This window comes from Labrus bergylta, chromosome 21 (assembly GCF_963930695.1).
Source record: "Labrus bergylta chromosome 21, fLabBer1.1, whole genome shotgun sequence".
NCBI lineage: Eukaryota > Metazoa > Chordata > Actinopteri > Labriformes > Labridae > Labrus > Labrus bergylta.
In genome coordinates, this window is record NC_089215.1 from 14,095,254 (window position 1) to 14,120,634 (window position 25,381).

General features: G+C 44.2%; 1 protein-coding gene across 1 annotated transcript in view; it reads left to right on the top strand.

The window, feature by feature from the left end:
- The window catches only part of ca10a (carbonic anhydrase Xa), a 212,081-nt gene that overhangs the window by 83,256 nt on the left and 103,444 nt on the right, over window positions 1–25,381 (top strand). The window contains exon 4 of the mRNA XM_020638284.2: window positions 12,720–12,862. Within this exon, the coding sequence (XP_020493940.1) occupies window positions 12,720–12,862 (143 nt within the window). The remainder of the gene's footprint in view (window positions 1–12,719; window positions 12,863–25,381) is intronic.

Here is a 25,381-nt window from a genome sequence, read left to right on the forward strand (position 1 = left end):
AGACCCCTGCTCTATAGGCTCACAGGCACCGGATTTTACGGTAAACCAAACTGAACACATACAGGCAGAGAGGGCAGGACGTCCCACTTCTTTAAAGCAGAACACAGACTGTTCAAACTCATATTTACGCCATGAAATAACGTCTTTGTGTCGACCACACATCACCTCTTCACCACTGCAAATCGTCACCATATTTAAGTGACCTTAAAGACATACTGCCGCACTAATCTGTATCATCTCTTTTTCATCCTTCAGATGAGAACAAATGAAACGCGTTACTTTGCTTTTGTTCTTTTTTCGTGACATTTAGCTGCTGTAACCACATTTGGTCACTTTCTTGCATCCTGTCAGCTCCATTTGCAAACTCAGAGAAAAGACAAACATTTAAAGATGCATAAATTGGACATAATACAATCACAAGAGACAAAAAGTGTAAGGAGATTTTCAGACCAAATATCTGCCTTTTTTTTTTTTAAAACTACAAGTCGTTTAAATCAAAGCTGAAGTGTTCATTGGGTTGCCAGATGAGATTCAGTCAGTGATTTATTCCGACACAGACTCCTCAACCAAGCCAAAGTGAAGTCAGTGAATGTTCATCCTCAGACTTCCTGCGGTCACTGCTGATCGGCGTTTCATTGGCCTGGATCATGTCGTCACGTATCGACAGTCAGTCCAGGCATGATGTCATTCAGCCTGAACAATGGAGCACACACCGAGCTAACACGGATCACTGAGCTGGGAGCGTCTCTCCCTGCTTATTAATTCTGCTTCCATTCCCCGCTTTTATCATTTACTTCCATGGAGAGATGTTTCTCTTTGACCCGGGAGGACTTGACTCAGTGCCACTGCGTGTTTTAATCATGTTCCTCCTTCATGCATATAGACTCCGAGTCCAAGTGGAGATAGGACTCAGACCTGAGAGAGAGGTATAGAGATTAACCCGCACACGTTCTCCCCGTGGACTTAAAGCCACACATAAGCCTCACGTTCATGCTTAGACATGCTCACCACGTAGGCTAGCAGACGACAATAAAATGTAATGACATGGACTGTGGAGGAGTCCGCGACTCCCGCAGGGATGGAAATGGAGACACAAAGCTGAGGGAAATTGAAGAAAAGCCGGACCTCCGTCTTCTTCTGCTGCATGCACAAAGGTTGTTTTACTTCTTTCTGCTGTGTAAAAACCTCCACCCTGGTGTAGCGTTAAGCTAATATGAAAACCGCTCTTGGAAGGATGGTTAAACATTTAGTCCGTTATGTTGCTTTCCTCCACCTGTTTTCATCCAGACGAGTGCACAGCGTAGCTATCTGCACACAGCAGATTATCCCTGGGACACGTTGGCACAGCCGTGAATCTTTTACCTTTAAGTAATTATTACTGCGGTTGTTTTTCCCGTTCGTACCTGTCTTTGGTCTCCACGGGGGCTCAGGGAGTGACGCCAAACTCCCGAGGATAAAAATACATCTGCCATGACTTGGAAAGTGTCGATCAGTTCAGGTTTAGGCTTCCAAGTGGAGTGTCGAGTCTGCCCTCGAAGATCTGCCAGTAATTAACAAAGAAAACACTGTGTGTGTGTGTGTGTGTGTGTGTGTGTGTGTGTGTGTGTGTGTGTGTGTGTGTGTGTGTGTGTGTGTGTGTGTGTGTGTGTGTGTGTGTGTGTGTGTGTGTGTGTGTGTGTGTGTGTGTGTGTGTGTGTGTGTGTGTGTGTGTGGGTGTGTGTGTGTGTGTGGGTGTGTGTGGGTGGATAAACCGGATAACAATAAGTATCTAATGCAGAGCGAGGAGCTCTACTGCCAAGGTTCACTGCGTTGATATTTTGTCACTGCTTTCAGTTTGCAAATGTTTTTTATAAAAGTAAGCGAAATGAAAAGCAAATACATCGTTCTTCATATCAAATGCAATATGAATATTCAAAAGGTCAACAGAGACGATTTATTCTGAATATTTTCTGTCAAACTGTGAACTCTAAGTGCATTTTTATTGCACAACAATATTACGCTGTATCGGATACAATCGTTTGTACTAAGACGTGATGACGGCTGAGCTCAGTTACGACACTTTTGCAAAAAAAAAAAAAAAAAAAATCAGTCTGAAGAGGACAAACTTCTGTCTCTTTGCCGACGTGTTTGCTGCACCCGTCTGCCCTAGTTGGACATTTTCTCTCACTAATTGGAAAATGCGTTCGGGACACCTTCATGTGTTTGACCCCCTCCCCTCTGAACCTCCAGACAGCACATCCATCCAGTCCCGATAAGCGATAATGTCTCTGCTTATAAACTCCTGAGTCAGAGAAAAAAACCACCTCCTCCCCTCCCCCTTTTAGAGTAGTCCTCCACTTCCTCCTCCTCCATCACTTCCCCCTCGAGGGACGTTGTATTTGTTATTCCACCCCTGAGAGCGGAAGCCTCTGTTGGCCGCCAGCTTGTATATCCCACACCATTAACAACATGACAGGAGGAGTTAGCTTGACTGGCATGTTTATGGTTGTGTTGACTGGACAGCGCTAATGAGGCCTTTGCACGGTGCTGGGCCAGCAGGATTACTCCGCCACCGCAGGACAAGCTGAAACAAGACCCGCTGTCACTGACCATTTCTCTGACAACGCCAACACACGCACGCACCCACACACACACAAACACACACACACAAACACACACACACACTCTCCTGCTGCCTTCAGGTACTCACCCTCTTTTACTCTCCAGTTCAGAAGTTGCATATGCAGTTTCCAGATGCATTCAGCCATAACGAATGCAAAGCAGTACAAAGTAATTTTAAAGTGGTTCTAAATCAAAGGTCAAGCAGCGCTGCTTCCACTGTAGCACGAAAATTGGAAAGAGAAAATTAACATTATGCACATAATTGGTGTTTCAATAATTTAGTATTCTGAAATGGCACGAGCACAAAGCAGTGTTATGAAGCACCGCCTCACAGCAGGTCAACAAGCAGGAGAAAAATGCACAAAGTAGCTCAGTCATTTAAGTTCCACCTTCTCCATCAGAGAGTTAGGACTTCATGAGACCTTTAGCATGTTCTGATCCGCAAATGCAAACAGTCAGATGTCTAACATCCCGCTAGCAGCCGTGGCAAAACACGAACTCCCTCTCTACACAAGCTGAATCTTGGTCAGAGGCCCTGAACTTCAAAAGCAATGACCTTCCAAAAATAAAGAGGTGATGTAAAGCCTAGGAGAGGTGATGAGGAGGCTGCAATCTTCTTATTTGAATAGGTAGAAGCCACAGAAAAGCCGTGTACCCGTCATGTTTGGATCATTTTTTTTCCTACCATTTGAGCTGGAGCACAGCGAGATGATGTCATTGATGCATAAATATAAATTCTAAATGTAATTGTATAACAGATGGGGATGGGTACTAAACAGGAATTCTCTTTTTCTGATGCCCATTTTCTAAAATCTTGCTTAAAGGAGATCTACATGAATCTACAGGATATGATGCACAGTTGTCTGCACCTTCTTTCCTTCTCCACTCTATCATCATAACAAGGGTACGGCATGTCAAAGACGCTTTCTTGCTCCCTCCACAACTCCACCAGTTTTTCCCCCCCTTAAGTCGTAAATTTCCACCAGGCGCATGATGGGAAATATTCTCAAAAGGAATCTTGATATTGTCCTGCAGTTAGTGACCCTGCAAGATCCCCAGGTCTTCGCAGATTCTCAGTGTGTGACTACAAACTCTAAGTAGGTGACACGTTGTTTTTAGATGTGAGCGTGCGTCAGGCGTTAATCTTTTAAAAGCATTTTTTAAGTTTTTTTTTAAAATGAAAGTCTTCGTCTCTGTGTAGAAGGCATCAGTCTCAGATGCATTCACTCCACATCACTCAATATGTGAGCTGCAGGTACAAGGCGTTCTTGAGCTCGCTGCTTGTGACGGCGTCCTGCTGATTTACAGTTTGTTCTGCTAATCGTCAGCAGCGCCGCTGTTAGCCTCATTAGCACTAATGCTACAGCTGATAAAAAGGAGCTATTGATGAATGGTGGTAATGAGGCCGCTGAGGACCAGGTGATAAAAGTCTCCACGATGAACAGACAGCGCCTCACCTGCAGCACCAACGGCTTTTGTTTGATTTGTTCATGTTGCTGTTTTTTTCCTGAGATCTTACAAAACGACTAAAAAAGCTCAACTGAAATGTGTCATCTGTCAGGACGGGTGAGATCTTTGAGAACTCTTCCTGGTTAAGTAGGTGAGTGACCCAAACTGATAACTTCTAGGCCATAAAATTCAAAACAAATCCTTTGATTTTGCTGAACCAGCACAAAAACATTTTAACACAAAACATTTCTACCTGCAGAAACATGAAGTGAATATTTTCAAACACTAAGAAGATAATATTTTTTATTTTGAGATATCCTCGTTGTGTTAACCCAACGTGGGGAACCAGAGGGTCGCCGGTTCAAGTCCCGGTAGCCAGTCTGGAAGTTGGTCTAGTAGCTGGAGAGGTGCCAGGTCATTTCCTGAGCACAGCCGAGGGGCCCTTAAGCGAGGCACGGACCCAGTGGCGATTCTAGACTCTGCGGGGACTCTAAGCAAAAATCCATTTGGGGGCCCTCCAACCAGCATTCATCACCATCGTGTCTGCCAGTGTCCCGACGATTACTCCTCTTCCTCTTATTTCCCTGTTTCTTTTTTCTCTCCAATAGACGGATCATTCCTCTACACTTTTATTTGTTGACTGTCATTGATGAACTTTGGTTGGAATGCTGTTAGAGGGGAAAGCTTTTTGGGGTCCAGTCACACAGGGAGGAACCATGAAGCTTAGCAGAAAAAAAACATGTTCCACCCTAATTTTAAATAACAATGACCAAATGTTATTTTACACCTGATGATCACAATTACCACTTAAAGCAACAAAAACACACATTTAATTTATTGTTCTTCAGTTAAATGTAGCCTCTGTCAAAATGTAAACCCCCCCCCCCCCCCTTCTTAAAATGAGCCAGGGCGAGTTAGTGTTAGCCAGGAGGTTAGCTCTAACACAACTGATCAAATATGCATAGGATGATTTAAATCATATCCTGGGAGGGCCCATTCAGTGAGCCTATCAGGGGCCCAGTCATTTCTGCGGGAGGCCCTTTCCGAAAAGCCACAGTTCAGTATAGAGTGCAGACTTTCAGTAGACTGAACCCTCATGGTCTTTCAGTGGGCATCTTTTAGGGTCCACCTCAGTAGACTGAACATTTCAGCATGGATACTAACTTTTGGGTTTTGGTTGGTTATGGTTTGGATGCATCCTTTCAGGAAATGAATCGTATTTTAACACCCACCCTCTCTGCAGCGTGAGCTGTCCGAGGTCCTGATCTCTCTCTCCCTGTCTCCATATAAGAGGATGAAACTGCTCTGATTTCTGCATAACAATGTTGTGTTGGTCAGTCACTGAATGTTAAACAGTAATTACAGAAGCATTGTTTCTGTAAGCTTGCCTAATGGATACAATGATTCATAAAGAACTCTCTACTGAATTCACCTAACTTCTGAACATCTGAACTTCAATCTCTAACTTTAATCTCTAACTTTAAGCATAGCTGCTCCTGTGTCGAAGGGATTCTCTTGTGGCCCTGAGTCCACCTAGCGGGCAGGAAGGCGTGTGACTGTGCCCTCAGGAGCCCTTGGATGACGCACTTGTGCGCTGAGAACAAAAGCGCTGCGCGTGATGTTGTTTCTATGACAGCAGTCTGTTGTACGCTATAATCTGCTTTTAAGGTGTGCTAAGCTAAGCTATCAGTTACTCTACATTAAATAGTAAATGGACATGAGCTTGTGTCGCTCTTTTCTAGTCTTTTGACTTCTTCTCAAAGCGACCGACTCTACCAACTGAGCCACAGCCGCCCGGTTGCGGCTGTGGCGCATGAAAAGCACATGAAAAGTTCACATGAAAGCATCGATTGGGACGACTTTGTCCTAAAGTCAGCAGTTTTATAAACAGATCATATCACATTTTAGCTTGTATTTTATTTTACAAAAGATGGAGACTTAACTTTATACATACTGAGAGCGTTTGTTTGTAGACTTCTTCATTTTAGCCCAAAGCAAAAATAACCAGCAGCTCGTCGGATCGTCACCGCGCTGCTTTTTCTATCAAAGATGTAAGCTCCTAAAGGCCTTATGATGTAGAAAGCAGAGATGTTATTATACCCTCACCCTGAGAAAAGCAGCTAAATCCATTGTGCTTCCTTTCAAAACACCGGTTATATAACGTCCTCGACATCAGACGTTTACTGTCTCCCAGTTCCCTCAGCTTCAGAAAACAATGACGACCTTTTTCATAAATGTGAGGCACCTGGTCCCTGTCCACTGCTTTCATTAAAAACACATCTCCTTCTGTTCACACGCGCACCAAAATGTCTGCTAAAATGCCCCCCCGGTGAGTAAACAAGATGGAACCTGCAGCTCAGGAGCACGCCACTTTCAAATGGAGAGCGAGCAGAATATGACAGCTCCGTTAGCGCGGCTCTTAGACATTCATTATCATTAAGATGTCGGTTTCCATACCTGCTTAAGTAAGCATTTATTCCCAAGCTGTTAGCTCTCCTTCAGCGCCCTCTCTCTCTCTCTCTCTTTCTCTCTCTCTCTCTCTCTCTCTCTCTCTCTCTCTCTCTCTCTCTTCCATTGCAGGAGAATTTGCAACCCAGCTTTGCATCAGCAGTTACAAAAGGAAGGCACTTTTTCTACTTTTCTTGATGCTCATCCAAGAAATTGATGTTCAGGATGCACGTGGGTCTTATGGGCGCAGATGGGGTGGGGAGGGGGGAGGCGGCAGGAGAGAGAGAGAAAGTCTTAATGTGTGTGTGAACCTGAGCGTGCACGGGGGTGTTTGCTCACTTTGCATTTCTCCAATTCCCTCCTGTTTCCCAAAGACTATTACTCTAACTTTTCATCCATATCCAGTTGACAGAATAAAGACATTTCATTAAGGCTATCTCTGCGCCTGGGCCCGTTTAATGAAACGCATACGTCTGCAGCCAGCATCAGCCGTGTGTGTATGTGCGCGCGTGTGTGTGTTTGAAGACATGTGTTCTCTTTTATGTGCTCTTAGATGTGAATGTTTATCTCATTTAATGTAATTTCAAGGTTTTTACCTATAATCTTTGCAGCTTTAGTGATCTTTTGTAACAGTTTCCTGTCTTGGCTTCAGCTTTAACCCTTTTTTGGGCGTGTCTGAATTCATCCACATAAAGCATCCTTTGGCTTGCACTCCGCGAGCAGCTCTCTATAATGGGAAACAACATCTCTCCAGGCTGTGTTTTGAGAGCTGCATGGCTCACTGCGAGGTACTCGGCTAAGGGAACTAATTAATGTAAGGCTTAATTGTCCAGCAAGCGTCTCCCCAGACCTCGGCTCCCACCTTCACCACAACCCTGAACTCTAATAAGCCCACAGGGACGACCCAGCATGCACCTCACACCCTGCAGAGGCAGCCGCATAATTAGTCTGCAAACACGGCCCCACACAACCCACGGAGAGGCCGAGTGCAGCTACTGTGAGGCAAACATCCTCCATGCTTAACTTAAAGGGGACATAATATGAAAAATTCACTTCTACAGTATTGAACATATATTTGGGTTACCTGAGTGTTTCACAAAATGAGTTTTCACAAAATGTGTAAAAAAAAAACTGAGAAAAATGCTCCGTTTCTAATTTGCTCTCCTTGTGACCTCACAGTGGGATTCTGGAAAAAAAATCAGGGGGGGGCTCATTGCATTTAAAGAGACACACACACCAAAACGGATTGTTCTGAGAGAGCTGGTTTATACAGGGTCACAAACCTCCTCTGGTGCTTGATTCATGTTCAATTTTGACCAAAGCACAGCACAGATGTTTCATTTAGACCACAGGGGACTGTTTGAAAAGGTGGAGAAGGGGGATGATATGTCCTCTTTAATGACATGTGACTGTACTGGACAACAGTAGCGGTTCGTCCCCCTCTTTGTTTCCTTCAAATGACCCAAATTCAGTTCCAGATTATCTCCTAAATATCTTAAGTTTCGACCTGGTTTTGCAGCTTTACATGACCTGATCAGTGCTTCTTTACATGAAAGAGAGTACTGAAACAAATGCTGTTTCATTGAATCAAGTGATCCATCTCAATTTAGGGGTAGCACCCCTAAACACCCCATGATCCTGAGTGCAGGATGAGTCATCAAAAATACTCAGAGAAGTACCCCTCGGCTAACTCATTGGATCTTCCAAAATGTGAACATGAAATCAATTTTCTGATATTGTGTCTAATGTACAGTAAGCATGATTTGGAGTTCGGCACAGAGCTCAGGCAGCGTTATGGATTCTCCTGTTTCGACACTCAGTTTGACAGAGACATGACTAATAGAAGCATTCACTGTGAGCAGCAGATTGATCGCTATTATTGTTTTAAATTGGCTGCTGTAAGAGCTGTTGCCCGTCTTTTTTGCTAAACACCGTCTTCCATCATGTGAATCCTCATTGATGAAACATTGTGATGAAGAGCCGCCGTGAAGCAGAAGCCTCCCGCCCTCAGTTGCCCTTTTCACTTGCACATTAGACATCCGCTCTGTCCGACATCTGCAAAAGGCCACGCCATATATCCCCGTCCACTTTTACAGCTTGCCAATAAGAAATGAAAGTGGCTCTGAAGCGGGCGGGCGAGGCGCGGGGAGTGAAATATAGAAGCACGGCTGCTATAGGAGGCTGTGTGTAGATTATTGACAGAGCTGCTTGTGCTTCTGTCAGCGGTGAGTGATGTCCCCTGCCGCTCGAGCCGTATTCAGGAATCTATCAGCGGCTAATAATTATGTGTACATTTACGACGAGGGGCCCAGGGTTTAATGGATCGATTGGCTCACACTTCAATTCCCATTCTGCACATGGATTAACTGTCATTTTCAAGATTTTGCATTGAAAGCGCTCTCTCTCTCTCTCTCTCTCTCACGCTGTCTCTCTCTCTTACACCTCCATAAGCAAATTCTGTCTTGCTGTTTTCTTTCCTGTGGGAAAGACGATATAATACATTTCAACAATGTGTAATTGAAATAAACATCTCTGGCATGATGTGCATTATGTAGCATATCAGTAGCTCATGATTGAAGCGATCCTAAGGGTTTGTGATGCCATCTTATGTAGCTCATTCAAAGTGATAGGAATGATAGGAAACAGTAGAGTTCTTCACCTTTTTCCTTGCAAAATACTCGTACTGGTATTCATGGAGGAAATAAAGATTCCCTTAAACAGTTTCTTCTGATTATATCATTGCTGAGAGGACAGATTACGCTCCGACGTGTTGGCTGAGTACTGTTTTATGGACTCGAGGCTAAGACTTTAATTCAACACAGCGTCAAAAATCTCAGGAAGTTAAGCAGGAGAGGTAACGCTGCATAGAGTTTTTAAACTCTGGTGATTTGAGCAACCGTTCTTTTTCCTCTGATTTTAAATCCTTAACTCCTGAGAAGCATTCCCGTTTTAGATGTTCCTAAGGCTGTATCTTCCACTGATGTTATATTCAGAGCTCACCACAGTCACCAGAGAGTCTCTCTTCATCTCGGTCGACTGCTCGGGGCTTTCCTGAAAATCCGAGCTGCAGAGGCCAGCCTGCCACTATTTGTGAGCCTACGTTGAGATGGCAGAAAAGGCTGCAGTGACCACATATCCAGCCGTGAGCTGCCACCGCTGCCACACTATTGTGACATAAAACGAGAGCTGCCTCCTGGTGTGTAAGGCCTCTGACAGTCAGCATGAGGTCAAGTTTACAGGCTCCTGTCATAAAGCTGCAGTGTTTCTTTTTGATACTCTGATGGGGTGCAGGTCAGAAGATGTTGAATACTTGTGTGGAAGTCAAAGTGTCGACAGCTCACAGAGAGAACTCCCACCTTCAGAGGGATTACCGGGCAAAGCGTTTTAATGCTATGTGACTCAGTGTTGTGAGATTACAGACGTGCAGCGAGCCATAACTGCTGTCTGCAGCTCAGCAACCACTTACCGTCCACAGTGGACCGAGACACCTTTCTGTGATTAAAGGGTTAAGTCTGCGTGGTCATTTCAAGTGATTTCTATCATAACTGTCGTTGCAGGAACCAGAGGTGGCATTTTAGAAATAGAAGTCAGTCTCAAGTTTCTCTCTTAATGCACCATCTTTAAAACTAAAGATACTCAGAATGCAAAATCCCCAAACATGATCCCTCATAATGCATCATGTTGGCCTTATGATCTTAAAGATCACATATTCTCCTCATGTTCACCTGTCATGTTGTCAGTCTGTGAAATATGTAGAGCAGCTCTGCATGATTAGCAGCTCAAAAAAACTCCTTATTTATCTGATACTGGCGGAGTCAGTTAATTTCAAACAAACACAAATAATGCACCCCATTATGGTTTTAAGGTTTTAAAAAGGACATATTATCCCCCTTTTCGAAACAGTCCCCTGTGGTCTAAATGAAACATCTGTGCTGTGCTTTGGTCAAAATATAACATGAATCAAGCACCAGAGGAGGTTTGTGACCCTTTATAAACCAGCTCTCTCAGTTTTGGTGTGTGTGTCTCTTTAAATGCAATGAGCCCCCCTCCCCCCGCCTGAGTTTTCCCAGTAGACATCACTCCTTCAATAGCGAGAATAAAAATGGCGGACCAATGGAGTCCATGGGTGGAGTTACCAGGGGAGGGGATTTGTTTTGACCAGAATCCCACTGTGATGTCACAAGGAGAGCACATTTGAAACAGAGCATTTTTCTGTGTTGTAAGACTTATGCAGATAAACAAAGGACTGGATGGGTTTATTTCACATGTTGTGTGTCTGTAGGCACTCAGGTTACCAAAATATATGTTCAAAAACACTGTCAAAGTGGATTTTTCATAATATGTCGCCTTTAAACAAGAACCAGCCTGAGTATATCCCATCATTTAAAAAAAAAAAAGAAGATTTATTTTTGGGCTTTTTGTGCCTTTAATTGAGCGATAGGACAGTGGATAGAATAGGAAATCAGGGAAGAGAGGCGAATGACATGCAGGAAAGGAGCCACAGGTGGGATTGGATCCTGGGCCGCCCACACTAACCACTGCGGCACCAGCGTTGATCGTGTGGAAACCGGTAGTAAGAGCCGGATCCGGCAGTAAAAAGAAATGAACACAGAGGTTCTTTCCTCCCCGACAAACACGAGGAAACCCGCCCCCCCCCCCCCCCAGCGCCCCCACAGATTACCGCCCTTCTTCGTTTAAACAGATCAATCATGTGTTTCTGAGTCATGTTAGCCAAATGCTTTCTGCTGATTCTACAGTAAACACCATCAAATCTGCTTCTTATCCGAGGAAACCTATAGACGAATGAATGGGTAGACAAACAGTGCTTTGTCTTTACTCCACGCCTCCGTCTAAACAGAGAAGTGCTGCTTCCAGTGTCTGAAAGCACCAGCGATGAACTCTGCAGCTCCGAGTCTCGTTCGACTTATTGACTCGCTGAGTCTTTTGCTTTGAATTCACACTGTGATGTGTCTGCTTCCTCCTGATTCATCGTGAATTTGCATATTTTCAAATTATCTGGCCTTTTGTTGGAAATCTCGGTGGTATTTGCATATCACAATTCCAATGACTCATCCCTGCGTAATGCTGTGTTCCTAAATGGAAAACGCTGCTTTGGGCTCCTGCAGAGATATTGTAGCAAAGAGCTGCCTCGGAGAGTTGACGATGATAAGCCTCGATCTGCTTCCCACCCTGCTGGAGGAATTCAATCCTTGGTCCCTGATGCCAAGTCTTACATAAGAAAATGACTGGCTCAGATGCCTATCACGCCCACGCTGTGACACTCGCTCACTGTGCCATCCTGTGCTCTCAGTCTCATAGTACATGTGATAGCTGATCACAGACTCTGTCCTACATGTATCCTCTTATTATAGTCATATCATCTTATAAGAGGGGGCCTTTCACAGCAGAAGTCACTGCAGATGAGTTTTACACTCCAAGCTTCCTGATTCTCATGTTAGCATCGACCTGCTGCAGCATTGGAATAAATATCTATGCAGATGATGTGGACATGTGGGAGACTATAATTTCCAAAAATAAATGACTTGCAGTGTGATGTAGCTTCTAGAAATAGGAGCGGAATGAATGATTGCAGGTTGAACAAATCTTTCTACAGGATGGATTTTAACGTAGCACAATGCTAACATGATAAACAAATTGTGTGGTTAGCTTCATGTAGCCTCTTCTTCATCCTAGGAGTGTGACTGCTTCTTTCCCCATAGTCCCATGTACGCTACGTCCAGTTTTGCTCTGTCCTATGGCGTGAGGACCTTCCTGGTTTCATTTCTAGAGCGTGAGTGCTGCAGTGAGCAGTACTCTTCTCTGGTCCAAACAAATCCAGAGCATTCAGGAGCAGAATCTAAAGTTAGAAGGAGGACATACTGGCTGCTGCATTGTTGTCAGAGAAGCCAGAACTTCAACATAGCATGTTTCCTTAATGTCTGATCATAGAGTAAGGTCACTTTATCATGTCACTCACTACACATCTTACAGATTGGACCTTTAAAGTGTTAAATTTTAGCATTTGGAAAGTCTTTCCAGTCACCACCAGTTGAACTCTGGTGATTACATTTCCTCTTGTGTGAGTCTGGCAGCTCTGAATGTCATAATTAAAAAAAACTGTGCCTGTCAGCTGTGTGACCTCTGGCTGGAACTCGCTCCTATCTGCTCCGTGCAGATGTTTCCCCTCTTTTGAACGCCCGCCCTGTCTTTTTGTGTTGCAGTGCCGTCGTTCTGGGGGCTGGTGAACTCGGCCTGGAACCTGTGCTCGGTGGGGAAGCGGCAGTCCCCTGTCAACATCGAGACCAGCCACATGATCTTTGACCCGTTCCTCACGCCGATAAAGCTGAACACAGGTGGACGCAAGGTAAGGACAAACAAATGCTGCTCTGGTTGTCGGCTTGATGGATGTTTGGCTTTGTTGGCACTCTCTTTTTGTCGCTGCTTGAATCTCCCAAGATGTTGTGTTACACTGCTCAAGTGCTAATTTCCATTGTGTTGGTTGGGTTGGGGTGCTTTTGTTCCTTAAAAAGGTGTGTGTCCCTGATCGATGCTCTTGACTACCGTTTGTGTTGGCTGACAATGTGAGCTGTTTGTCCAAGGAACACCCTCCTGGAGATAACACACAGAACAATCTGCTTTTCATGGATGCACAATGCTTGTGTTCTGGTTTCAAGAAAAGCTGTAACATTATCTTAAGGGCTTTTCAGATGAAATCCTGCAGCCTACCAGCGGATTAGTCGAGCGTATTGTTGATTATTTCCTCGTGTACAGCGGTGCACCGAGGACGCTGTTGATGTGTATCAGAGATCTGCCGTGTGCCATATGACGGCGGCTAATTGGGAAGCCTTCACAGATGGGCTGCTTTCAAAAAGAGCCCAGTTGCATGCTGGGATTAATGGTATTATTAGTTTATGTTTACATGCAAGCAGTAAGTACAGGGTAAGCCTGGGGCAATGATGGAGCGCACAGGACGCGTGGCAGTTTACCACCTATGGTGCACTGCTACATGAAATAGATCCAAAAATAGATCTGCGTTGTGTGTGCGGACCCCCGCTTTGGACCGTTAATTTGAGGCGATTAATCATATAGAACTGAATCCAGCGCGGTAAGAGAGATAATAGAATTAGTAAGATAAGAACAGTTGCTCATACTTTTCCTCACTGGTATAGTTTGGGCTTGAAATGAACATGAAATGGAACAGTTCCTCTTCCTGTGAAGGCTCCCCCGCTGCTGCCTCAAGGACTGAGCTTTAAAAGAGCAGCTTCCCTGCAGAGTGTCCGGAGTGAGGACATCACTCATGGTAGTATAATTTTATTACTATACTGATGAATCCTAGGGAAGTAGACTGGAGTGAGTGGAGGCACCGGGACTGTGATATTAAAGGAAGCATCTCCAACATAAACTTCAATGTTTTTGACTTGTTAAGACGTTCATACAAATCCTCAAAATATGTTTTCTTTACAGATAAAATTGCATAAGCTCTCTACTTAGCTCAAGTTAAAATACTGTAGAAAGGAGGTTCATGTCCTCATCAGTGGTTTATTTTAGTTTAAGTGGTCATGATTTTTGAAGTAGAGAGTGATTGCGAGGCCTTTTTTTTAAAGGGGTTTTGTGTTTTCTTTAGCCTCTCGAAAGGAAAATGTGACAACAAATACAAACCACAATGACCGAGTTACAAATAGAAGAACCATTAAGGTGGGGGTGGCAGTAGCTCAGTCTGTAGGGACTTGGGTTGGGATCCGGAGGGTCACGGCTTCAAGTCCCAGTGCAGACCGAAAAAATGCGGAAGATGTTCTGGTAGCTGGGCACTTCCCGAGTACTGCCGAGGTGCCCTTGAGCAAGGCACCGAAGCCCCAACCACCCTGGTGCGCTCCCTGCATAGCAGTGTGTAGCAGCCCCACTCTGACAGCTCTCCACTAATGTATGTCCATAGGTCCTGTTTGTGCATGTGCATGGCTCTCAATGACAGAGTGTAAACCAGAATTAACAAGTACAAAGAAAATCTGTATTTTTCAAACAAACGGACAGCGTACATACGCACTTCCATAAATATTCAGTTTGAATAAATCCCACATGTTCTTAAGCAGCGGGCTTGTGCACGTTCAGGGACTAATACATTCAGAAACACCTCAGATAAACCACATGTGGTAACAACACAATCCTTTAAAAACACTCATCAATCTGTAACGTGCCTAAGCACGCTTCACCCTCAAAGTCCAGTTTGTTTGACCAGTGTGAGCGCTCCGATCTGTGCTCCAGCACGGTTCACTTTCTTGGCCCAGGCACGCTTGGAAGAGGTGTGTTTTGGCAAAGAAAAAGAAATCCTGGAGTGTTCTGTCTGTATCTGACTAACATGACTCAAAATAAGACACATTCTTACACAATTCTTTTAATCCGCCTGTGTTGTAAACTAAGCACGCTTCATGCATGTGCATGCTGTATTACGATTTTATGTGCATGACGTAATTGTGCTCAGGCCCGGTTAGTCCTGGAGCAGTGTGAGGGTAACCCAGCAGGGGAATGGGGAGAGGGGACATTTGTGATTTAGCACGGGACGGGACAACAGGGTCCAGTGTGAGTGCGCCCCTAGGCCTGATCCTGGCTTCACCAAAACCTTGACTGAAACGTGCCCATGTGTCATGTGCAGAACACTACCCAAACCTCTGAACCAGTCTCACTGATGTAATGTTCATGCAGTAGATGAGATGACTGTTTAAGACGTTCCAGGTATATAAAGCAAGAAAGACCAAAAATGATGTATTATTTTTTAAATTTTTAGACAAGCACCGTCAGAAAAGCTGCAGTTCAGCGCCCATTTCACACGGGGATCACATTGTGATGAGCCTTTACAGACCTCCACACCCTCCCAGTGTTCACTATCACAGCCCAACTTTCTCATTTATCTCTGAGAAAAGTTTCCAAAAGCCATTCTGGACTCTTTTCTTTTTCTCTGCTGCTTTATCTGCAGCTCTCCGCCTCTCTTGGCTCTCTCTCTGCTGCGGCCTAAATGTAATCTGTTGTGTCTCCATCTCTCTGAGCACCTGAGCTGTCAGCCGGCGAACACGAGGCGGGCTTCACCTTGTCAGTGCTGATTCATCCGCGCTCTGTCTCTGGCTGTTTGGCAGCCACTCAGCCTTGGCCAAACACGCTACAGAGAGCGGTAAAGAGCTTCAGCTCGGGCTCGCCGCGGCTCAGCTCGCCACCTCGACACAGAGAGGGCCTTAAATCTTGCTTTCTGCCCAGGAGGGAAGCAAAGGGAAAGATTAACCCTCCCTTACCTCAGCCTCACTACACACACACATTCAATCAGCATGCGGAAGATGAACTCCTGCGTTAATAGATTTCTTTGCTGCCCTGTATTGTGGCTAATGAACAGTTGAGGCAAATTTAATTGACCTGCAAAGAGAAATTTTAATTAATGACGAGGAGACATGCGAGGCTGTGCTCGTCGGATTGAAGGAATCGCACTTATCAAAAAAGGCTCTATTAATTGAATATTTACTCTGCCATAGATGAGCTGCAATTACTTGAAGAGATTTTAATGAATTTAATCACTTTGGCGGCGAGGATGGAGGTGGTAAAAAAAAAAAAAGGATTTTGGAGTCCGCACTCGCCCGTGAAGTGTTTTTCTGCACATTTATGTATCATAGAGCGCTTATGAAACAGGATAATGTGTCTTTTTGTCCTCATTTCCCTGCTTTATTTCCAAACTAAATGCACAGGGAATCTATTAACGCTGTGAATCGGTGGCGTTCTTCACATTTGAGGACGCAGAGGCTCTTTCCTGCTTTTGTTCTTGTGCTTTGATGTCAGGTATGTGCAGAAGCGTTGTAAAGCACAGGGGCAGGCGGTGTTTTCATTAAAAGGAATATTAAGTAATGACGTGTCGTTAAGTGGGATCCTGAGTCCTGCTTCAGCCGTGTTTTTAAAGCTTTTAATCACACATAAGAGCAAAACAAGCTCTGAATGCTTTTGACAAAACTAGTGAGCATCGAAGGGATTTTCTGCTGCAGCTTCTGTCGCCTTTCTTCTTCTACCGCTCATGAAACACATCTCACTGTAGTTTGCTGAAACAATCTGACAAGCATGCGTGTTGTTGGGGACGTGTGTGTGTGTCAAAAAGCATGTTTGTCTGCTACTGGCCGCCTTGAGTTTCCTAATCACAGTCAGTGATATCTAAAACAACAAACAGCCGGCTCCTGATGGCAGCCAGATCCGACTCTGCAGAGAAGAATCTCATTCTCAGGTTAGCCCAGCTGGCCCGACCAGCCCAGCAATCAGACGTCAGTCAGTCAGCCGGTCACTGAAGCTTGTTTTGCTCATGGCTTTAATAGTGTGTGTTTGCCGGCAGCTGTGTGTACCTGTGTTGAAGTTGTCAGCAGGCCAGTGCAGGTCCTGCTGTGCAGTGTTGGGTGTTTTCAAGGCGGGCTCTCTGCAGATGTTTGCAGCTCGCTGAGGGGATCAAACATTTTTCTCCTGGAGCCACAGATCAGATTTTTTCAGTTTTAATTCACAGAGGCAGATGCACGGTGTCCTGTGTGCACCGGGAGTGTTGCACCTACTCATTATTACTTGGGAAGGTTTTGCAGAGATACACTGATACATGTTATGGTAGTCTATAGTTCATCGTCCTTATTAAAATCATATCAAGAATAATCCAACATGTGTAGTCTGACACATTGAACACGGGTTGTACTTGACAATAAATATAAATAATAATCATATTAATGGAAGCCTGAAGCGGAAATACATCCATACATTTTATTTGACTCCCTTTTCCCGTCATACCGAGTCAATGTGGGTTGAATACTCACGATTGTGACTCACTCATCTTGATAACGATGCTGTTTTTTTCCCCATAATTATGAGTTAGTGTCTTGAGATCTGGAGAAAACGACTGAGATGAACTCTTTGCTGTGAGAAAAGAAGTGTCGTTATTCCGAGATAATGACAAACAGCCTAAATTTACTCGTTGTCAAAGGAAAACAGGGAAAAAGAATGCATCAAAAAACGTAGAAACACATTTAGTCAGTCGTTCTTCTCAGTGAGAGGAACACACCCGAGGAACACATTTACCATCTGAAATTTAAAAACTGACAGAGTTCAAGGTTTTAAGGACAGAACTAAGGGTGCATTCACACCTGAGCCATTTGGTGCTTTTGAAACGAACTCTGGTGCGCTTTGTCGGGTCGTTCGTTTGGTTTGGGCAGAGGCGCTGATGGTCAAACGGCATGGCAGGTAACTGCTTGGGGCCACAGACCAGGGGGTCCCAGAGGGTTCACAAACTTCCGACAAAGCAGTGGCCCATAATGTGCAAGTTTTTTAATGACAGCAGAAAATCTCCCTAAGGGAGCGCCATCTGACAGCACTCACTCTCATTGCCATGCTAAGCGTTGCATGCTTTATTCCTGTGAAATCCAAAGTTTGTTAATGACGAGGAAACAAAAAAAATGAGGAGTAATTATCTGTCTCCAGGGGAGAAAAAAAGAATAGAAAAAAGAGGAGTAAGCATCGGGACACTGGCAGACATCATGGTGATGAACGCTGGTTTGAGGGCCCCCCAAGGGATTTTTGCCTAGGGCCCCAACAGACTCCAGCATCGCCACTGGGTTTGGGTTGGTCTGCATGCTCAAACGAACTCTGGTGCGGACCAAAGAAACAAACTCTCGTCAACTACTTCAGGGTCATAGTGCAGCATTAGGCCGGATGGCAGGAGCCTCTGACCTGAGCTACAGCCCCAACTAGAGGTGGGTGGCGACGAAACCCAACATTTGACAAAGTGACAAAGTCTGAAAGCAAACCGAACCAAAAGAAAAATACATCACTGTTACATCTTCAACCCTGAATCGCATCGAGTCCATCGGACTTGATATGTGAAAGCGACCTTAAACAGTGTCTGAAACTGAAGCAAACCTGTGAGCTTCGACTGCTTCCTCATTTTACAGTTTGTTCTTATTTGGTCTGGTACTCCATATAAACCACAGCTGTTACAGAACAAACGTGAATCGTTGATCTTGAGCTCCTTCGGCTTGTAAATGTAAACGAGTCTCTTTCAAACTCCCGCCGTGCACAGATGTTTTCTGCTCTACACAAGAGAGTCAACGGGCTGACAAATGCAGGCTAATGTCAGCAGTGAGAGGTGGGGATTGCATGACAATAAAGAAAATATTCAATTATTCAAATTGTTGATTCAGATTAATTAGACTCCAGTCTGGGTCGGCTGAACCTGTGAGGTCGTTGCAGCATTTCAAAAGGCGAGCATTAAAACCTGAAATAAGCATCCTCTGACTGTCTTGAGTCCCGCTCTGACACAGCGAGGCGAGGCGGGAGGTGGGTGTAATTTCCTCATGAAGCCGAGGATTCTTCTCATGTCTGCGGCTCCACAGAAAGTTGGACGTGTAACCGCGGTGTCGGAGCCAGCATCCATGACAAGTCCATCTGTGGGTCTGAATCTCAATTACCCAGTAGAAGAGGGAGAAAAGGAAAGGAGGATCAGGGTAACGCTGGCCCAGATGGCCTGGAGACGTTGCTCTTTGTGTGTCCTGATGGAACGGAAACTTTGACAAATCTGAAAACTCTTGATTTTCCAGCTTTTTAGAAGTTCCAACAGAGAGCCGTCAAAACAGAAATCTTTCCCAAACATCACACATGCATGCAACAATGAGCAGCTGATTGAGGACAGATGGTTGTTTTCTTTCAGCTGCTTCTTCTGCAGCGAACACAAAATGAGAAAGGTAATTACTCAGATTGATTACTCCAACTATAGATGTCCGGCATCTTTGGAAAGAGCATTTAGGGAAAGTATCTCTGCAAAAACTCTGGAACAATTCTCCAACTTGTGACTTTCCGTTGCAGCTTTTTGGGTTAAATTGCTTTTCTGACCTTTAAGAATCTGTGTGTTGAATTTAAAATGCAAGGAAACATTGAACTGTTTCCTTCACTACGATGTGACTAAACCGTAAAAGATGTGAATTAAAGTAACATCGTACGGGGCTTGACCAAAAGATTGTGTAAAAAGATGGACGACACGACGGCTCCCTGGAAGTGAAGCTAAAACATTTGGAGTTCCCCCTATTGACTGGCTGCAGTATAGGCCTTTAAGCTCTGCCTCCTCGATGTTAAAAGGTGGGACATTGGACAAACTAAACAATCAGTGTACAATGCGGTTAAATTTTTTATGAAATGTTTGGTAAGTTATCATTAGGGCTGTCATAGAAATCATTTTTTATTGCGATTAATCCCTGAATTTAAATTTTTAATCAAGAGATAAATGCCGTCATGTCACATTTCAAAAAAATGTTTTGTTTTGCTTTTATTTTGAATTGTTGTATCGTCTAAAGGCCCTGACACACCAAGGAGATCGTCGGCCGTCGGTCCTAGTTGGACTGTTGTTGAGCGTTCGTCACCCTAGTTTTTATGGTGTGTCCGGCTCCGTCGCTACCCGTCGGCCCCTGTCGGCCTTGTTTTGGCCGATTCGACATGTTGAATCGCCGTTGGTGAGAGGAGTCTCTCTGATTGGCTGTTCAGAGGTTTCATTTCTCTCCAGCTCTCATCACAGGTTCAGGAAAGCCCCTTAAGCATGACGCTGTAGTATCCATGCTTTCACCCATTAGTGCGGTTTCTTCTTATTTGTCTCCTCCGCCTCTTCTTTTCTTTTTCCACTAAAAGACCAAGGGCTGACAACGCCAGTGTCATTTTCAACTTTTTATCAGACATTATTCTCCATTGATAGGCTACCTATAATACAAGTGTTGAGCAACAGCGGTGTGAAAAAGGTTGTCTTGTATCATAACAACAGACTACCACCACCTGCTGGCATGGAGACGTATTTCCTCTCACGCAAGTGCAGAACGTACGTGGTGGTTGGCCGTTGGCTGTAGTCTTTGCGGTGTGTTCAAGTGCAACTTTTTGGCCACAGGCAGCCTTCGTCGCCACTTCTTAGCCGTCTGCTTGGTGTGTCAGGGCCTTAAGGGTACTTTACTCCTGTAAGGATGAAAGCTTTGTTTTATTTTGAAATGAAATAATGAACTTCCAGTAAATCGGAGGATAGTTCACATTGCAGCAGTAATAACTTACCGTCTTTTGAGTATTGACGCTGTTCATGACATGTGATCATTGCTATAACCCAAGATGTCTGGGTCTTTGAGTACAGCGCCACACCTCAGGGAAACTTGGATTCTAAAATGAATTTCTTTCTGTATTTCCTCTCAGACAAACTTCGCTCCTCTGCATCCTCTCACTCTGCATGTGATCTGTGTTTCTCCTCCTCCGCCTCAACATGCCGCCATCAGGACTTTGTGTCTTCTTGGCCTGGTTAGAGGTGTTACATTAGACAAGTGTGTGCTCCTTGGTTGTGTTTCAGGGGGTATTTGATGATTGGAGTGTATGTTTCTGTGTGTGTGTGTAGAGGGAGTGTGCAGGAGCATATTGCAGCATGATTCACAGAGAAGTGGGTCAAAGTTTGTTTTGCTGTTTTCTTACTGCACAGTCATGCAGAGGAGGACTGAGGCTCCAGACAGCGTGATATACACACGACTGGCTTTGCTTTGTGAATTCCTTTAAGGCACTAATAAGAAGAAATAAGACCAGCACAAGCTTCTCCGGTGATTAAAACAGGTGTTGGATTCTGTTCCATGTTGGTCCAGAGCAGCGCTGTAACTTTGAGAGCTTCCTCCCATCGTTGGATCTCTTCTCAAAGAGCCAGTCATGACGTCTCCAGGGACAGAGCTCTGTGGTAGTTTGGTGTCTTAAGGTTCATCTAAGAGAGAGAGGCTTTCAGGACAAACACACATCAACATGTTCCCTGAGGGATGCCGACAAAACAGACGCAGATATTTAGATTTTGTTGACCGTTATCAATAACCACAGAAAATACAGGTTTTACGCCTCGTTTCCACTTTCCATTGATCGGTTAATATACAGACGATGCCTCTCAGTGTCCAAGAAGGAGGGACATTTATTAACGCATGGATAGAAACCTAATAGAAACGATCTGAAGCCATGGGGGAGGCTAGGTTAGCTGTGCATGTTTCTACAGTTTAGCAGCCTTGTCAGATATCTTTGAGTTTCCTATAGGAATGAATGGACTTCTGATATAAGAAAATATGACTCAAAATGGACTTCCCTAACCCAAGTTTTGGAAAAGTCTAATGAACTTTTAAAACTTACTTGTTCTAATTTACATCATTAACAGCGAGGCAGGAAATAGCCACAGAGGATTCATTTTAGCGCTCTAAGTGGGTCAGCAGCTCGGTGATAATTTGTCTGAATGCGACCTGTGTGAAAAAAACGTGGTTCCAATCTGAGCACATCAGGCTGCAATAATTGATGGAGTCAGGGCCGGAGTCCGCTGGGACGCTGAGGCTCTTTTGTTGCTGATGAAGACAAATTTATTTAACCTAACAAGGTTAGCAGACTGCCTGGGACTTAAGACATGAGAGGCAGTAATTAAAGTGTTGTTACAGGCAGGTGTCTCACACCTACAGTCCCTTACAAACACAAACCTTCACACACAGTCACGAACGCACGCACACACACACACACACACACACACACACACACACACACACACACACACACACACACACACACACACACACACACACACACACACACAGTAAGTGAAGTAGGAGATGGCTTCCTCAGACTGGCACACCAAGCATTTTCTCATCCTACTCACCTGAACAGTAGCTTCCTGTATACTTTTCAAAGTAAAAGCCTGATCCAAAATGTCTTTTGAGGGGCTCGGTTTGTTTCTACACGATGCTTTCCATCACATTTTTTCATGTCCAGTTGTTTCATTGGTAAAAGCTAAAGGAATGTTTAGTAGTATTTTAAAGGAGTGATATGTAACTTTGACACCTCGTGTTCAAAATTGGTCCTGCAATTTAAAACACAATGTCATAACCATCTCAGGTAAACTGACCACGAGCTACATGAGTGTGAAACGATGGTTCTTGCTCCTGTAGGAGACACTAGTTGGTATGATATCAACCTCACTTTAAGAAAAACTTGGTTTATTCACGACATCAGGGAAGATAATACACTACCCACGATCATAGAGTGTCGCAGTGACGTCTCTGATTGGTGGAGCTAGCTGTTACCATGGAAAAGTTGGATGCAAACAGTATCGCTAGCAGGCTAGCTTGCTAGTTAGCTAACAGGAAATGTAGGCTATTAATAATCTTCTTGAATGCTTTGAATGTAATTAGATATTTCAACACTTGTATTAACAGTATAAACACGATAACAACGACTAAAGTTCCATTAAAAAAAAGAGGGATCATTCGCAATGGATTGTGGGATGTGTAGTTCATTGACTCCAAAAGAAAGGTATGTACACAGTCTTGTACATTTGCCTTTTTCTAAATTTTTTAACGCAGTTTGTTTTTACGCAAATCAAATGTACTATATAGTCACGAGTACTGGGGTAGCTGGTTGTCATGGTGACAGGCTTCAATCTCTTGATATAAGAATTTTGTGAAAAGGAGGATTTGAATTGGGAAACATACATGCCGCTGAAAAAGTGGGCGGTCATTGTTGGTCTCTGTCACAAAGTAGACGGAGCAATTTCTTGTGTGTCTGTTTCTTCATGCTTGGCACACATGAAGTGAATAGTTTAACCTTTAAATGCTTATTTATTGTGTATTTTACTGACCCACTATGACTGCACTGTGACTCCCACTGTGACACCTGTACATGTGGCTCACGTGGCTGTCATTTGAATCTACATGTTTTTCACTGCTTATCTCTCATCCATCACGGCGAGCTGGGGGGCCTCCACTCATATATCCGTCAGCAGGGACAAGATGGATGAGCGTCCTCCTCCTCCTCCTCCTCTCACACTCCCTTCTTTTCTCTCTCGCTCTCCATAATCCCGTACTCTCATCAGTCATTTCACCCCGGTCTCGAGAGGCAGCTCGGACCCTGATGGCGGAGTAATGACAGACCTGTTTGTATGCTCCCCGTCTTTCAGTATGCAGAGATACATAATAGGGAGTTATTTTCCCAAATGGCACCTGATTTTGTTGAAATCCTGCTCTCTGTATTTCTCAGAAAGTCGGCATTATAAACAGTTTCGAGCCAACACACACACACACACGCACGTAACATGAATGATGTTGGTGATGTTGGATTTCGGTCTGTATGTTAAAAGAATGACTTGTATGACTTAAATATATGATGAATTTCAGTGAAACAAAACATCATTTAACCATTTGTCTATTTTTCTGTTTTATGTAACTCATTAGCATCGTTTAAACAAACATTTATTTTTTCAATTTTGTGGAGAAAAATAAAACTTACCAAACAGATCAGAGTCAGATGATCCAGTCAGTCAGATATAAAGTGACCGAAATGATAAAGTGACCTTACTATATGATCAGACATTAAGGAAACATGCTATGCTGAAATGCTGGCTTCTCTGACAACAATGCAGCAGCCAGTATGTCCTCCTTCTAACTTTAGATTCTGCTCCTGAATGCTCTGGATTTGTTTGGACCAGAGAAGGTAGGCGGTTTTAAGACACCCCCACACGGCCGTTTTGGACGCCCCTCGGTTTGCCAGATATGATTCCAGTTATCAGGTCAAACCAACAGGTGTTGCAGCGATGGAAGCGGGCAAGAGAAGTGGTTCAGATAGAAGTGATTGTACCCGACCTAAAAAGCCTCTGCATGTTTCTAATAAGCTCCACGAGCAGAAACGTGCTCAAACTAGGATCAATATTGGAGATGCTTTTGAAAAATGGAGAGAGGTTAGAACGCAGAAAGGTTTACAGACCGATGCAGAGCTGGATAAACACTGAAGCTTCAGAGTCCATGACATGGCAACCTGCGTGAGCAACGACTCTAGAGAGGAGGGGGCGGGGGGGAGACAGCTCTCTACAATGTTTTGAATTTAGACTGCAGGACCCATTTTCCCACTGCAAGTCTTGCGTCTTAAATTCGGTGTTTTACTTTGTGAACTGACTTTCCAAGTTCCAGTTGGTATCTGAATGAAACCACCATAAAAGAAAGTTTCTCTTTGACAAGTTTTGGTTTTTGGCCATTAGGAAATTCCACAGGGTTGGATGAACAAATTTAAAAGTTGAGGTAATGCAAGTGAGGATGAGTGTGTGCATTAGACAAAACCAAGGACAATAAATATCTCCCTTCTCCTTCTTCCTGTGAACATGTGACATAATTGTTTCATGAAGCGCCTCGTACTTACATACACAAACGTACAAAATAAGATACATTTCTGAGTCTATTACAGCAGCAGACGTCTTTCAAACAGGGTCACCTCCATCCTGCACAGGATCTTTAGGAGCTCTTCGGTCTTACACGGTCGCATTAAGTGATACTGATGACATGATGATGCATTTGGCAATGCTGTTGGAGCTGTAAGGATGCACTTAGGGGACCTGACACAGTGCCGGAAGGGTATTAAATATGAACGCTGCTGTACTGCTAAAAAATAATGACATTCCCATTTTCAAAATAAGATATCGACGTGGGGTCAGGTCTGAGGACAGACACAGCTCTTACAGACATTAGCGGTGCTGTTACACGCTGTAATTGTTGTGTTCATGTCACTTTAAAGGTTTCATGACATATTTAAAAGGACATTTTGTTCAGGACTCTGAAGCATACGGCCTGTGGAGGTTATTACAGTGAGTGAATAGGTAGAAAAACGCCTCCTCCTTCCTTCGCCCCCTCCTCCTCGTCTACCCTTTTCATACTCTCTGTGTCGCTCTTTATTTTCCATCTTTGAGAATAATTACTACATCTCGACAGGCTTCCCGTGTGTCTCTATCAGCCGAGGCTCTTGCGCTGTCTTACTGGATGGATGTTTCTTTTCCACCCTCTCTATCAGTTCAATAGTTTTCCATTTTATAAGGTTAGCG